The 13,432-nt window shown below is 39.1% G+C and overlaps 1 protein-coding gene across 4 annotated transcripts; it reads right to left on the bottom strand.

Annotated features, from left to right (window-relative positions):
• Positions 1 to 2,786: 2,786 nt before the first annotated feature.
• zfyve27 (zinc finger, FYVE domain containing 27) lies at positions 2,787 to 13,002 on the bottom strand. Of its 4 annotated transcripts, none has more exons than XM_082535789.1 (13): positions 12,593 to 13,002; positions 10,952 to 11,189; positions 10,761 to 10,831; positions 10,478 to 10,664; positions 9,349 to 9,444; positions 8,929 to 9,041; positions 8,531 to 8,649; positions 8,059 to 8,130; positions 6,886 to 6,906; positions 5,348 to 5,489; positions 5,189 to 5,235; positions 4,984 to 5,065; positions 2,787 to 4,869 (listed from the first exon to the last, which is right to left on the bottom strand). In XM_082535789.1, the coding sequence occupies exons 2-13, from the start codon at positions 11,185 to 11,187 to the stop codon at positions 4,799 to 4,801; spliced, it is 1,257 nt and encodes a 418-aa protein (XP_082391915.1). In that variant the 5' UTR covers positions 11,188 to 11,189; positions 12,593 to 13,002; the 3' UTR covers positions 2,787 to 4,798. The 4 variants fall into 4 exon arrangements, with proteins under 4 accessions (XP_082391915.1, XP_082391916.1, XP_082391918.1 ...); XM_082535790.1 differs by having other exon boundaries at positions 5,348 to 5,486; XM_082535792.1 differs by lacking the exon at positions 6,886 to 6,906 and having other exon boundaries at positions 5,348 to 5,486; positions 12,593 to 13,001.
• Positions 13,003 to 13,432: the final 430 nt, after the last annotated feature.

The following is a 13,432-nucleotide window of genomic DNA, read 5'->3' as shown; positions in this document are numbered from 1 at the left end:
CTATTGCGCTAGTATTGCGATATTTATACCAGCATTGGGATCGACCCCCCCCCCCCCAAATAGAGGCAATAGTGTCCCTCCTCACAGCAGTTCAAAGTTTTTATAACTCATTCACCTGATAATTGAATCAGGGGCGTGGCTGCTTGATTGACAGGTGTTCTGACATAGGATGCTGCAGGTCCTCATCCACTATTTGGAGTGAAATTGAGGTTTTGAAGCCATGTGACTGTTAACCAAGTGACATTAACTTGTCTGCCATTTTGGACATATGATAATATAGAGTCAAATCAATAAGACAGCAATCATACAAGTTTAGAGGACATCTGGCAACCATCTCCACATCCAGAACCCTTAGAGTTAGAATTGTGGCCACCACCATATTTCTGGAAGGTCGAAACTACTTTAAAGCATAACACAATCCAAAAAGGTGAATTAAAAAAAACTCAAACAAACTGTAAACATGTTGTTTTGATTGCTGGGTTTGGTCTTTTCTAGCCTGCTTTTGCCTTTGGAAGCAACCTCAAGAGGCTATTAGAGGAACTGCATTTATTGATAATTAGGTGTTTGCTTTTATTTTATTTGTTTTACAAAATCTCCATGTAAATTTCATAATATGTGTTAAAAAGGCTTCATGAAATAAGTTTTTCCTTACAAAACTATATCTAAAATATAAATTTCTGTGACAAGAGCTTTTTGGTTTTATGTTCAGGAAATGAGAGCTTGTTTGAAACAGATTGCAGTCTTGATTATTAGTAGTAGCCTATACTATAAGCTATATGTTAAAGAAAGCAGCATCATTCATCCTAAATTTTCAAATAAAATTTATTACAGCTCCATTTTGTGATTTAACAACTAATTTTTCTCTCATTTAAAAACAATCGAAATGAGTCTAAATGGCAATTAGTTTTTAAAACTTCAAATGTCACTTCAAGGTCTTACTTGAAGTGTCGTTATTTGTATTTTCTTTCCCATATCTGCACCCTTTACAGTAGAGCTTTCTTGTTTAACCTTCCTCTGGCATAAACATTATGAGTTTATCAGTGGGAGTGACCCATTTCACTTTACACATCATAATTTAATCCACTAGTTCAGACAAATATTTGTAAAACCAACTTTGAGGATCTATCACCAGCATATCACTGAAAATGTTGATACTTGAATAAATTAGTTAAAAGTTAAACACCAAATTTTAAATGAAGGAATTCAAACTTTTATTTCTAAATGGAATAAATCAATCAAATGAAGCTGTTTTGAAAAAAAAAAATTTTTCTGATGCTTTTTTTAAAGTGTGGTACAACTGTGCTTTGAAATGACAATGCCTTTTAGTTGCTAATAAAATGATTCCCATGCCAAAAGGAACATACTTACCACCTGTCACTTTAATTGCTGCTGTGGTTACGCTCATCATGGCCACGAGTGCCATGCTCATTTTGAGCTTTTAATTGATTTCAATGACCGAACTATTCTTTTTTCCAGAGTGGAATGATCATACAGCATACATCTTCAACAACTTGTAAAAACAAGTCCTAATTTATTTTTGATTTTCTCTCATCTGCACAGGGTCAAAGTGATACATGTAGCCACAAATATACACATAGACCCACATTTTTATTTGGCTAAATGTCTCTTAGCAAGTTGCACCTCGAGAAGGTGCTTTTATTCTTCTGGCATAATCTTGGCTGGATAGTTCTTGGCAGAATTGGTAGAGATCATTTAAATTGGTTGATTTTCTGGCACCAACTCGGCTTTTAAGCATAGTCTACATATTTTCAGTAAGGTTGAGTTCAGGGCTTTGATTGGGATCATTGTCCTGTTGGAATATTTGACTGTGTACAATTTTCAACCCTTTAGCTGTTGATGTGAAGTCAAGTTGAAGAATTTGGAGGTAGTCCTTCTCTTTCATTACTCCATCAATCTTGTGCAATGCATCAATGCCATTAGCATCAAAACAGACAATGATGCTTCCACAAGCGTGCTTGAGAGGTGGCATTGTGTTCTTTGGGATGAAAGCCTCACCTTTCTGCTCCTTTAAACATGCCCCTTATAAATAAGCAAATACTTCAATCTTTGTCTCATCTGATCATATTACTTTTCTCCAGAAGGCATCTGGCTTGTCACTGTGGGCAGGTGAAAATTCCAGTCGAGCTTAAAAGTTATAATTTTAGACCAGGGCTTTTGGTACATTCTCAGTCCATTGTAGAAGTTGCTTCACTGTGGACAGTGGCTCTGGTGTTCCACCAGTTTCCAGTTAACAGCAATTCTAACCAATTTTCTCTCACCTGAGGGTGACTATTTTGGTCTCTTGTAGACCTTGGAAAAGTAGTGATACGTCCAATTGTTAAGTTTGTTTGAACTGATTATCTTTGAATACAGCTGTTTAGAAACGGCTCCAAGAGGCCTTTCCGGTTTGTGTAAATCTCCAGTTCTAATTTAAGGCTTCACTGAGTTTCTTGCACTTTCCAATTGCAGTATTGGTCACTCCACCATGGCAGCAAAGAGAAGCTAGCAGCTGTAGTCATTCACAATCACTCTTGAGAAATTAAGAGACCTTGGCCTCGCCACCACACTGTAGAACCTTCAGCACCATTTATTGAAACATTTAACGGAGCGTGTGCATATATTTGAGCCCTTGCATAAAATTTTGACCCTGTGTGGATTAGAGAAAATTCAAAATAAAATTAAACGTGTCAGAAAAGGGATAAGAACAGTTCAAAGAAATTGTGAAAATTCAAAAGTTACTATGACATGCAAGCTCACAATGAGTGTATGTAAACTGACCACAGCTGTAAATCTTTACATTGTTTATTTTAATAACGGCATAATTTAATCTTTAAAATCCTGGGCAGTATATACATAATTAATCATTCGGTCAAATAATAACTCGCACTTTCAGGAGTTTTAAATTAAATATATCATACATAGAACAATTAGAACTATTTACAGTAAGCTTATATATGATTACAGTAAAAGCAAAGCAAACAGTTACAATCATCTGTGTCTGAAACATGATTAAAACAATGTTGCCACCAGGATCCACATATTGGGTTTCAGTGCCTCACATGAGTTCTTCAAGTCAAGTCCTGCTTGCAAGAGTGTGAAGTTCTGGTAACAGTTTTAGTGGGTTCTTCGGTCCACTCAAATTATTTTTATCCAGTTGGGTCGACTCGATCCAGTCAGACGAAAAACATGGACTCAAAGGACCTTTGGACGTGCTGCTGTAATACAATAAAGCTTGTTTGACACGCCCACGTAGGAAACCATGACAACTGAAATGCAGCAGCAATTAGATTATTACAAGAGTGAACTGGTCTGCTCAACTTCGAAAACGGCTCAGACCCTGCCTTCAACAAAACCACGCTGTGTGAGACTTTGCTTTGCATTTTCAGTTTTTTATGCTTTTCTGCATCTGCTTCCTCTGGTAGGAAAATCAACTGAAAAAGACAAATCTAATCACAGTGAGTTTTCCAGACCAGGATTACCAGGATAGCATTTGCTCAAAAATGATCTTATGTGAGCAAACTATCTGTCGTGCATGTGCCAATCAGTTAGTAAGCAGGTGCTGGCAGACACTCTGATATTGACTGCTAAAGCCCTATTCACTCAGACATGATGAACAGTCAAAGCTCTGTGAGATGACTGGTTGATAGGAGACTAGAGTGAAAACAATCGCAAACTACTCGCCAACAGCAGCAAAACTGTAAAGGTGTGACAGAAACCGGAGATGGAGAACATTCGGCTTCAAAGTGAAAGGTGACCCTTTTAAAATGTGTTTGTTCCAGTAAGGCACAACTTGTACTATGAAGGCAAATGTTCTCTTTTTCCAGTTTGCACTGTTCTTTTTCAACTTTTACTACAGCTCAGAGACTAAAATGATAAATGTCTCCAAACAAGTTGGCATCTTCCTCGCACACTACTAGTGCCCGCAGCAATCTGCCCGCAACAGAAGCAATCACAAGTTTTTTTTGCAATGCTCTCTTTGCAACTTTACTTAACAAGAGCCAGAAACCTCCAGCAACTCTTCACAAACAGTCGGGGAACGCACATTCTCTTGGGGCCAGAGGTGGCTTACTGTGGCTGTGGCCCGGTGTGACTCAGAACTCAAACTTCCCTTCAGAATCTCGGACAAACCCACAATTCATCATATCATATTGGTGACAGATGGATGTCAAGGTCCTTCAGCATTATCTTGTACTTTTGAACAAGCTTAAGCACAACTTAAGCATTTTCCCACATCATATTCATCAGTCTGAACGGCAGATTTGATGCCTTATGTTCTTACAGAAAGGTCCTTCAGCATTACATTGTCATTAATCTGCCAAACAGTCCTTAAGATATCAAAATTCACGAGCCATCACCGTTATTGTGAGGCAAAGATTGTAAAGCAAAACCGCTGTAACCCTGTTCACTTATTTTAACCACCAATCACTACTAGCTGAGTCGTGGTTATCACTGTGCATATATTGGTCCTTCTCAGAAAGACTGTAAATAGGTCCTTTGATTTTAGAGCCACTGTGTACTGTGCTGAGTCTCATTGAGTGATAAGATCCAGTCCTTCACTGATAGCACAAAAAAAGAAAAATCCAACAACAGGAATAGTAGAAATCCCATAAGCAACAAGAGAAGCTAACGAGGAACTGATAAAGGCAAAGGAGTGTAGGAGCTCCACATGGGATGTTTCTTGACAGAAGAGCCTTAACATGAACACAAAGGCATGTACGTCAGGGTCCAATATAGGGCTCAGGGCCAAACAGTGAGAGAACACTTGCTGACCGTTGGGAGATATAACCAACATGCCATCTCACTGTGGTTTGATGAGAGTGGAATTACAGGCAGCACAAACAAACACTGTCTCTCTCTGTGCTTCTGGAGCTGAGGATGAAATAATAAAAGACAGCGGCTTTAACTCAAAGAACAGATGAATAAAACTAACAGAAACAGAATTGTGTGATATGATGCAAATATTTTAACGATACTGCTTCTCACCTGTTGCCCCCATAACAGATTTCAGCACCTTAAAGGAACAGCATCGAGAGCAGAAGCTGTTGCCACAGTTACTGCAGTTTCTCTGCAATAAAAACAGACAGTGGGTTAGAGCTCATCCCAACAGAAAAATAGGATAAAATTAACCATGATGACGACGTGATGCCTAAATATATCCCAAATTCTTGCCACAAGGTTTCAGTCTCACCCTTTTCTTCAGAACTGAGAAGACGGCATTGCAGCTCGAACAGTTGCCTTTGGAGACAGAAAGAAACAGCCAAGAATAGAGCTGTAAGTCTTAGAAAATCTACCGTGTCATCACCGAGCTATAAATAAGAGGGTTGAAATCAGTGGAGGATTCGCTGACCTGTGACGGTTGCGGGATAGCGTTTACGCAGTTTCTCTGTCAGTTTAGACACTTTGCTGCGTATTGGTTCATTTCGGCTTAGAAGACCATTTTCAGAGATAGTGTCATACTCGGGAGCTCCAAGGGATCCATCATCATCCTCCTTAGGGAGACGAAGAGGAGTGAGATACATAGAAAAAACAAATAGTTTTTTTTAATATAACGTCTAAGCTTTTGAAGTGTAAAGAAGCCAGGAAACAAATTAAACATTAACAGAGGAGAAACTAGAATTAAAAATAAATCAGGTAGTCTGACTAATAGCTGTTTGATGAATAAGCTAAGCATGATGATCACAACAACTACGACTACTAGGATGATTATGAAGGTGGAGAATACATTTCAAAGAACATGCATTCACGCACTTGCTGTACTTAATTTATCTGCCAAACATGAGGACCGCAACCTCCATAAGAGCAAAAGCAGAAATATTAAAGAAATTAAATGTTGTTAATCTCTCTTAACTCTTAATATTCAATATAACTAGGATGTGATAAAGGTACCAACTGTCTGTGAACCAAGGGCTACCAAGTAAGGTTAGCACAACCTACTCCACTACAAATGTGATCCACTACACTGAGTGACAGCAATGACACAGAACCAAATGAACAGAGTGTAGGAGGACAAACAGAATGAAGATATTAGTTGTCATGTGTTAAAAGCTTTTCTTGTTAAAGAATATAAAACTATTCTTTAATAAGAATAACACGTATCCAACTTCAGCAAAAAATAAAGACTTGGAGAGAGGAGGATAACTTCTTTCTTCCCTGCAGTTAATGGAACAGTTTAGGATTTTAGCAAATAAGTGTATCCATTTATTTGATGAACAAATTCATGTACAGATAAGTCAGGTGTAATGGACCTTGTTGACTAATATTGGCCACTAAATTTGACAACATATTTTTTTTATTTAAAGTTTTATGTCACAAGAGCTAATAGATTTTAAACGCACTTTTGGTGTTTAACTAAATCCCTCACCACAAGGGGGCAGCATTTTACCAGTCCTGAAACGTTTTTGGGTCTTTGTTTCTGTTCTTTAAACGTTTTAAAAGACATTTCTTTTTAGCTCTAACCCCATTTCCCCTATTATGAATAACAATATGTGTTTTTAAAATAAAGGTTCATCGCTACTCATTCTTGACTGAGTCTTGTCGTGCAGACTGGTGTTACACAAAAGAACACCCTGGAGCTAGTGTTCAGCTGATTTCTCTTAAAATATTTTGGACAGAAAGTCACAGGCAATTATTCACATTCTGTTGATAGAATTCGTTCAGTCTGGGGATTTAATATAGTAAAGATTTGTTTGTTGCGTAAAGCATGATGGTGATCATGCTGAATAATAATGATACAAATATTCTGTGTAATGGAACCACTGGAGGCAACAATTATGGGCATGTTATTTATAGCATTATTGCTGCCACACAACTCCTGCCAAGGTGAATGGATGGATGGATGGATGGATGGATGGACTGGCAGTAGGGATGAACAGTGAAATCACTTACCACCAAAACCAATGGGGTTTCCTTGTCAGGCAACAAAACAAGAGATGAGAAAAACGTTACCTAAAAGTACTAATATTCAGTGTTACTATCCGTGACCACACCTAAAACTGCGCTTCAAAAAGCAAAGCAAGAACTAAAGAAAAAGCCATGACGAACTAGCCTCCTCTCAACAAAGGAGAGAACACTTACCTGTGTTGAAACTGAATTTTCCTGAGTTAGGAGGATAGCAGAGGGAAAAAAAACTAATAAAGACAGGAGGTATGTCAGCAACAAAGGCTTCCTCCTCCCTAACAGTTACCGGCAAGCTCAAACTGAACTTCTTAATTTTTTTTATTATTTTGCAAGACAAAAATTTATAGAATTCACCATCCAAATTTGTTTCCCCCTACATCTATATATTACATGAAAAGTTAAGCTAATGAATGACTCCAGTTTACTGAAGATTTCAGTAGAAATTACTTATCTCAGCAAAAGAAGAAAGGAATGAAAGATAAAACTTCTCCCATTCTTTACACCATTTCTGTTGCTGTCAGGGTGAACCAAGTGGAACACACTTGGCCTTTTTGCTCCACCTATGAGTGTAAATCTGGGTCAAATCAGCTACAAGAGTTGGGAGGTCGCCTTGTAATCGTAACCGGTTCGAGCCCCGGCTTGGACAGTCTTGGTCGTTGTGTCCTTGGGCAAGACACTTCACCCGTTGCTTACTGGTGGTGGTCAGAGGGCCCGGTGGCGCCAGTGTCCGGCAGCCTCGCCTCTGTCAGTGCGCCCCAGGGTGGCTGTGGCTACAATGTAGCTTGCCATCACCAGTGTGTGAATGTGTGCATGAATGGGTGGATGACTGGATATGTAAAGCGCTTTGGGGTCCTTAGGGACTAGTAAAGCGCTATATAAATACAGGCCATTTACCATAAATTCACTGCTTCCAACTTGGCCAGACAATAAATGGCAGTAACCATTTTTTCTAGTATAACTTTGGCAAGAAAACAAATTAAAATACTACAGAAACATATTTTATGATTACTTAAACTAGAAAGATTTATGAAATTGGACATCACATTAGACATTATAAGGAAGAAGTTATAATACTGCAGACATCTGAGAATTACAACTGCATAGAAGTAACATACAAATGTAATTTAAAAGAACATCCTAAAGTGTAAGTGTTCCGTTTACCTCAATGGCATCTTTAAATTCATCATCAGGCTCAGCTTCCTCAGCTTCTTCTACACTGCCAGGGGACAGATCCTGTTGTGACAAAACACAAAACAACATCTGAGCACTTGTTTACTTAACTCCTGAAACACAGCTGATCCCAGAGTGAGCACCCAGGACAGCTGTTAAACTGTGGTATGGTCAAGAGATCTGAAATCGGGATCACACATGAATGTAACGGGTGAAGTTTTCACTCTGGAATTCCACAGATCAATGTGATCCCCAGTCCGTGACTTTGCTGGAGTAAAAATCCTAACACAGAAAGACACAGAGGGCATGAAAGGAAAATGATGGATGGACTGTTTATCCCATGCTCTCAGTGTAAGAAGCTTTCAGCTGTATTTGGTTTTAATATAAATCACAGCAAATAATCCTTCAGTGTAAGTCGTATCAGACCGTATAAACTTTTGTCCTCCGTGCTTCTGTCTCTCACCTCTAGACTGGTTGGTGTGGGGGTCCTCTCCAATAAATTGCCTTGTTCTTGTTCTTCACATGCCCCTTCTGAAGTCTGTGTCTTGCTCATGTGGAACAGTTTCTTAAGCTCCAATAAAACTGAAACAGATTAACAGACCATCGACTGCATTTATAAAGATGGATGTAGCCACCTAAAGGTCGTTCACTGGATTGTGGACTACCCTTTTTAAAGTCTCAAATTCAGTCACCATCTTACTTTTTAACCATAATTAAATGAGAATGTATTGTATGGAATGACCATGTACTACTATTGTATTTTATTACTGTTTTTAGAGCCAGGCTCTAGAGGCCGTTTGAAGATCTGCAGTTTTTAACGCTTCAGTGTTAGTTTTATTTTTCAGCCTTTTCCAAACTAACCTCTGCAGAAGTCTCTGTTCCACAGAAACATGACACTGTTGAGTCCAGCTAGCACCCAGGCCACCGGAGCAACATAGAGTAGACACACCACGATTAATATCCCTCCATAGAACCTGGAGGTGGAACATTTTGAGAAGTCACATTAAAACTATGTGAGCGATTGATCAGCAACAGAATTCTTTGTTAAGTTCACATTTGACATTTTAAACCGTGACTACTGACACACATCTGAATATCTTGTTACTATCGGCAACAACAGAAGAGATCAGTACAGTAGAGCTTGTTAAAACATATACATTTCATTCACATGCATGAGCTGAACTGATGTTATCATGAGCGCCGGCTGTTGAGCAATAATGACTCAGCTATAAGCAAAAAGAATGTGCGTGTGTGTAAAAGAGAGAGACCACAGATGCAGACCTTGATGACTTGGTGTGATTATCCCAGTACAAGACTTTATAAGCAGCTTCTGCTGACTGACAGGCAGAGGACAGCATGTCATCCAGCTGCTTCAACCTGGTGAAGGCAAATGAGACCCACAAATAAAGGGTGAACAAATACATTTCAATCGATTTGCAAATACATACCATGAACAAATACTCAGAAATGCACCGATAGCTACAGTTTATAAACTGCTTAAAAAATAAAAATAAAAAAGGAAGAAGAAACTGACTTCCTCCATCTTCTTTATCAGTGTTTGCCTGAAACTTAATCTTTAAATTGGATATTTTAAAATCGTATGAAACAATGAATATGCCGGTAGCAGGTAGGACTCTAAGTCAATATTGTGTGATGAGAGACACATTCAAGTTTATAATAGTTTGGAAATAATGACAGTTTCACTCCGATCAACAATTGTGGGATGCATTACATTTTATAAATGTAAAGTTAACAACTCTACAGGACAACTAAGCATTTCCTCAAAGGTTTTTCCTCCAAACACGAGCCAAGTGTTTGCTGACATCTTCCATGTCAACTACAGGCAACCATGGCAACCTGCTAATAACCAAAGCAATTGAAAAGAGGTTTTTGATGCATCGCTGTAAACCTCTCTACAACCAATTTCACCTAGTGACTGCCAGCAACCTCAAGCAATTGCTCACAAATCAGCAAGGGAATATACTTTTTTCCCCCCTAGCGACCAGTGGTTGCCAGGGGGTCACCTAAAGGTCTCTAAACCTTCCAATTGGGACCTTAGCTTTTTGAAACCAGAGTTTATAAGTATAGAGTGCATCAAACATTGAAAGCATACTCTGCTTAACTTCTTTCTGCACATTACGGGGGACCATAATTTACAAAATGAACATAATGTTGGATTCAGTAAAACCTGAAAGAAGTGTCTCAGACTCTAAACATACTAGTAACAAGTATACTATGGGCATGGATCAAGTGAGCTGAGGGCTCTGGACTTTGTTTTTGACAACCACAGGTTGTCTCTGCTGGCCTTTTAAACGAAAGCAGGTTTAAAGCAGCTCCACACTGACTTCATTTTTTAGATTGGACGCTACATGCTAATAGTTTAAGACATTAAATGCATAATTTGCCTTACAGGTCTTTGACTTCCAACATGGCCTCCTGTTTGGTGAGATGAATGATCTGCAAGTCTCTGCGATACACAGCATGAAAGCGACGCTTCTGAAGCTCATCGTCTGAGGCTCTGCCCCTACACCTGTCCTGCAGGTAACCCAGGGCAGCCGGCAAAGATACTGCTGCTAAACTCACAGTGAACCAACCAACTGATGTCAGAAGAGGGAGACAGAAAAAAACAACATAGTAAATTATTCAAAGGGCAACAATAAGGCTGAATAAGGCTGTGTAATGGTTCCTCCTACCTTCATTAACTGTGCAGAAGAAGACATTGAGGAAAATACAAACAAGCAGAGAACACAGTGGCATCTTCCACCTGAGAGATTAAAAAAAAAGATCATAATGAATACTGCAATATAAATATGTAGCTCTGTGATTACTATGAAAAAGCAGTTATGTGATATTCATACAGGGTACAGAAAGCACAAATACACACCCGAGCAGGAAGCGAATGAGCTCCACTGTATCTGTAACCGGTTCTAGATATAGAGCCATCCTCTTATAGGACAAAACCATGTTGAGGAGGTCAAAGTTTGGTGTACTGCGAGGGCTTCCCAACTCAGAGGCATCTGAAGACCCAGGGGCTTCTTTAGACAATGTGTGCACCAGCTCCCCCCGATCCCCTGTGCCCTGTGAGGGGTCTTGGAATGATCCAGTACTGTGCAAAGCCATCCCTGGACAGAATGAGGGACAGACGACAAGCAGGATTCAGGTGTTGAGTAACTTCGAAAGCAAAAATGCATCTGCTGTGATAATATTACCAACTGTCTAGAGCTTCAGCAACAGAAAGTTTGTAAACCCTTTTGAATTACTGAAATTTCATCTTCTTACAAATAAAGACAAACATAAACTGATAACACAAAAAAAAAAAACATCTTACAAAAAGTCCAAGCTGAGAAAAGTAACAGGCCTCGAGTTTCCTATATCTTAGAATCTCTTTTAGCAAAAACGTACATCAGATCTTTTTAGGCTTTATAGAGGATTTTCAACATTTTCCATCATGCATCAACCTTAAGCAGTTGTGTTAAGGTTAGGACTCTGACATGACCATTCCAAAAACATGAATTTTTTTTCTTTTTAAACTATCGTGTTGTCGATTTACTTGTGCACTTTGGTCACTTTGTAGTTGTGGCACTCTACTCCTGAGATAGCAAAGCAGCCCTAAACCACAATCCGTCCACCACTCTTTCAGTTTTAGAGCTGGTAGACAGTACTGTTCTAAAATTCACAAATACAGAGTTGTGTGTTTTAAATAGAAAAATGGACTTCTTTGTCATCTGTCCACAAAACATAATCTCAGAAGTCATTGCAAACCTGAAACACACTAAAATGCTTCCTTCCATTAATACTACTCTTATTTGGTGTTTTGAATGAACAAAAATTCTGATACTTGGAGAGATTTTTACTCTTTGTTGAGTTCATCAAGCTGAACTCAGTTTTGCTCAATATTAATTGTATCTCTCAATAAGCGTATTAGTGTAACCCTCCACAGCAGTCCCTGTTTCTTCTGTGACCCCCTTGAGAAAATTAACTGCTTTAGTGAGATTAACACCAGTGCTTGATTTGTTCAATTTGTAGATAGTCTGCCTCGTTATGACCAACCACGTTTTCAGAGACGCTTTTGTTGGCTTTTCCGGGGTCTATTCCTGAGACCTGTGAGAGAAACCCATCATCCAAGCGTTATTGGAAAGAGCGAATTTCTCCACTAACCTATTCTTGTGCGCTTTAGTTATATGGAGGATCTCCCATAACCCACGCTTACAGTCTCAACTCCTTTATGCGAGTTGATGAATGAACAAACCTAGCGTTCAGGTGGATTCCTTCCAAGGGTTACGATATGTTGGTAGCTTTCATGAGGACTACTTATTTCTGATTAATCTATTAAAATCGATTTCTTTATCGTGACCATAAGGAGGGAAATCCGGGCTAACTGCTGTGGCCTGCGAGATGCGGTCAAACCGGAAAGTTAACTCAAGTCCTGTGCCGGTGGGAGAGCGCTGTGCTGTACAATAGCAGCACGACACCGGCATGTCAGCCTTGCTAACACTAGCTACTAAATACGAAGGAGATCATTTACCTCGAGCTCGGTTTCCAACAACAACCAACTTATGAGGCGGCGGCGGTGCTGAAAGGAGCTCAGGCGAAACTAGCGAGTCCCACCGATACCATCATCTTCAGCCTGGAGGAAGAAAGAGCCTCCAAATTCAAGCAGCTCAGTCAACATGGCTCCGGTTGTCCTCCTGCATGAGCACAAACCTGGAACAACGAGGCGATTTCTGAAACTGTCAGCGTGTCGGCATAGAGAGTCAACCCGCTATTTTGCTTTTTTGGACCTGCTACCTTTGCCTTGCTAGCTCTGTTCAGCTGCGAGAGCGTCTACTTCCTCGTTTAATCCAGGCCTGATAATTGATAACAGAAAATGGTCAATGGCAGGTGTCCAAACCAGTCGATCGCAGAGAGACTGATCAGTCAAGTCCCCCCCCCCCACTTTTTTTTTTTTTAAATTAAGAATACTCCTTTGTAAAACAAGAACATAATAAACATTCTTTTATTAGGGTTTTTTTTTTTTTTTAAAAAAAACAATTATATTTGTTAATTTTACCACCATCTGCGCTCTTGGACAATCTTTCCATACATTTCAATTTTATATTGAAAGTAATTTTGTGAGTAATGATGATAATAATAATAATGTCTCTTTGTGACCTTTAAAGCAGAAATTATTCAGACTGTCAGAGTTTTGACTGTTATGATTTATCAGAATAGTTTTCATACCAAAACATCTAATTAAAGGATGATTTTGCTTTTTTGTTTTTGGAAGGGGGGGGGGGGCTCCAGTAGATGTGGAAATAGGTTTTTGTTGATTATTAGTGAAAGTAAAACAGTTAAACAAAATACACTGATGGAACTACACAAGTTG

Source organism: Aulonocara stuartgranti, assembly GCF_965226115.1.
Source record: "Aulonocara stuartgranti genome assembly, chromosome: 6".
Lineage (NCBI taxonomy): Eukaryota > Metazoa > Chordata > Actinopteri > Cichliformes > Cichlidae > Aulonocara > Aulonocara stuartgranti.
This window is presented reverse-complemented; position numbering and strand designations above follow the sequence as displayed.

Bases quoted from the DNA above. Each gene is read 5' to 3' on its own strand.
- zfyve27 (XM_082535789.1), bottom strand. From the start codon at position 11,187: ATGGCTTTGCACAGTACTGGATCATTCCAAGACCCCTCACAGGGCACA. The intron at 10,832-10,951 runs GTGTGTATTTGT...TTAATCTCTCAG, and splicing joins CTCATTCGCTTCCTGCTCGG to GTGGAAGATGCCACTGTGTT. The intron at 9,042-9,348 runs GTCTGCATCTGT...TTCCACCTCCAG, and splicing joins AATCACACCAAGTCATCAAG to GTTCTATGGAGGGATATTAA.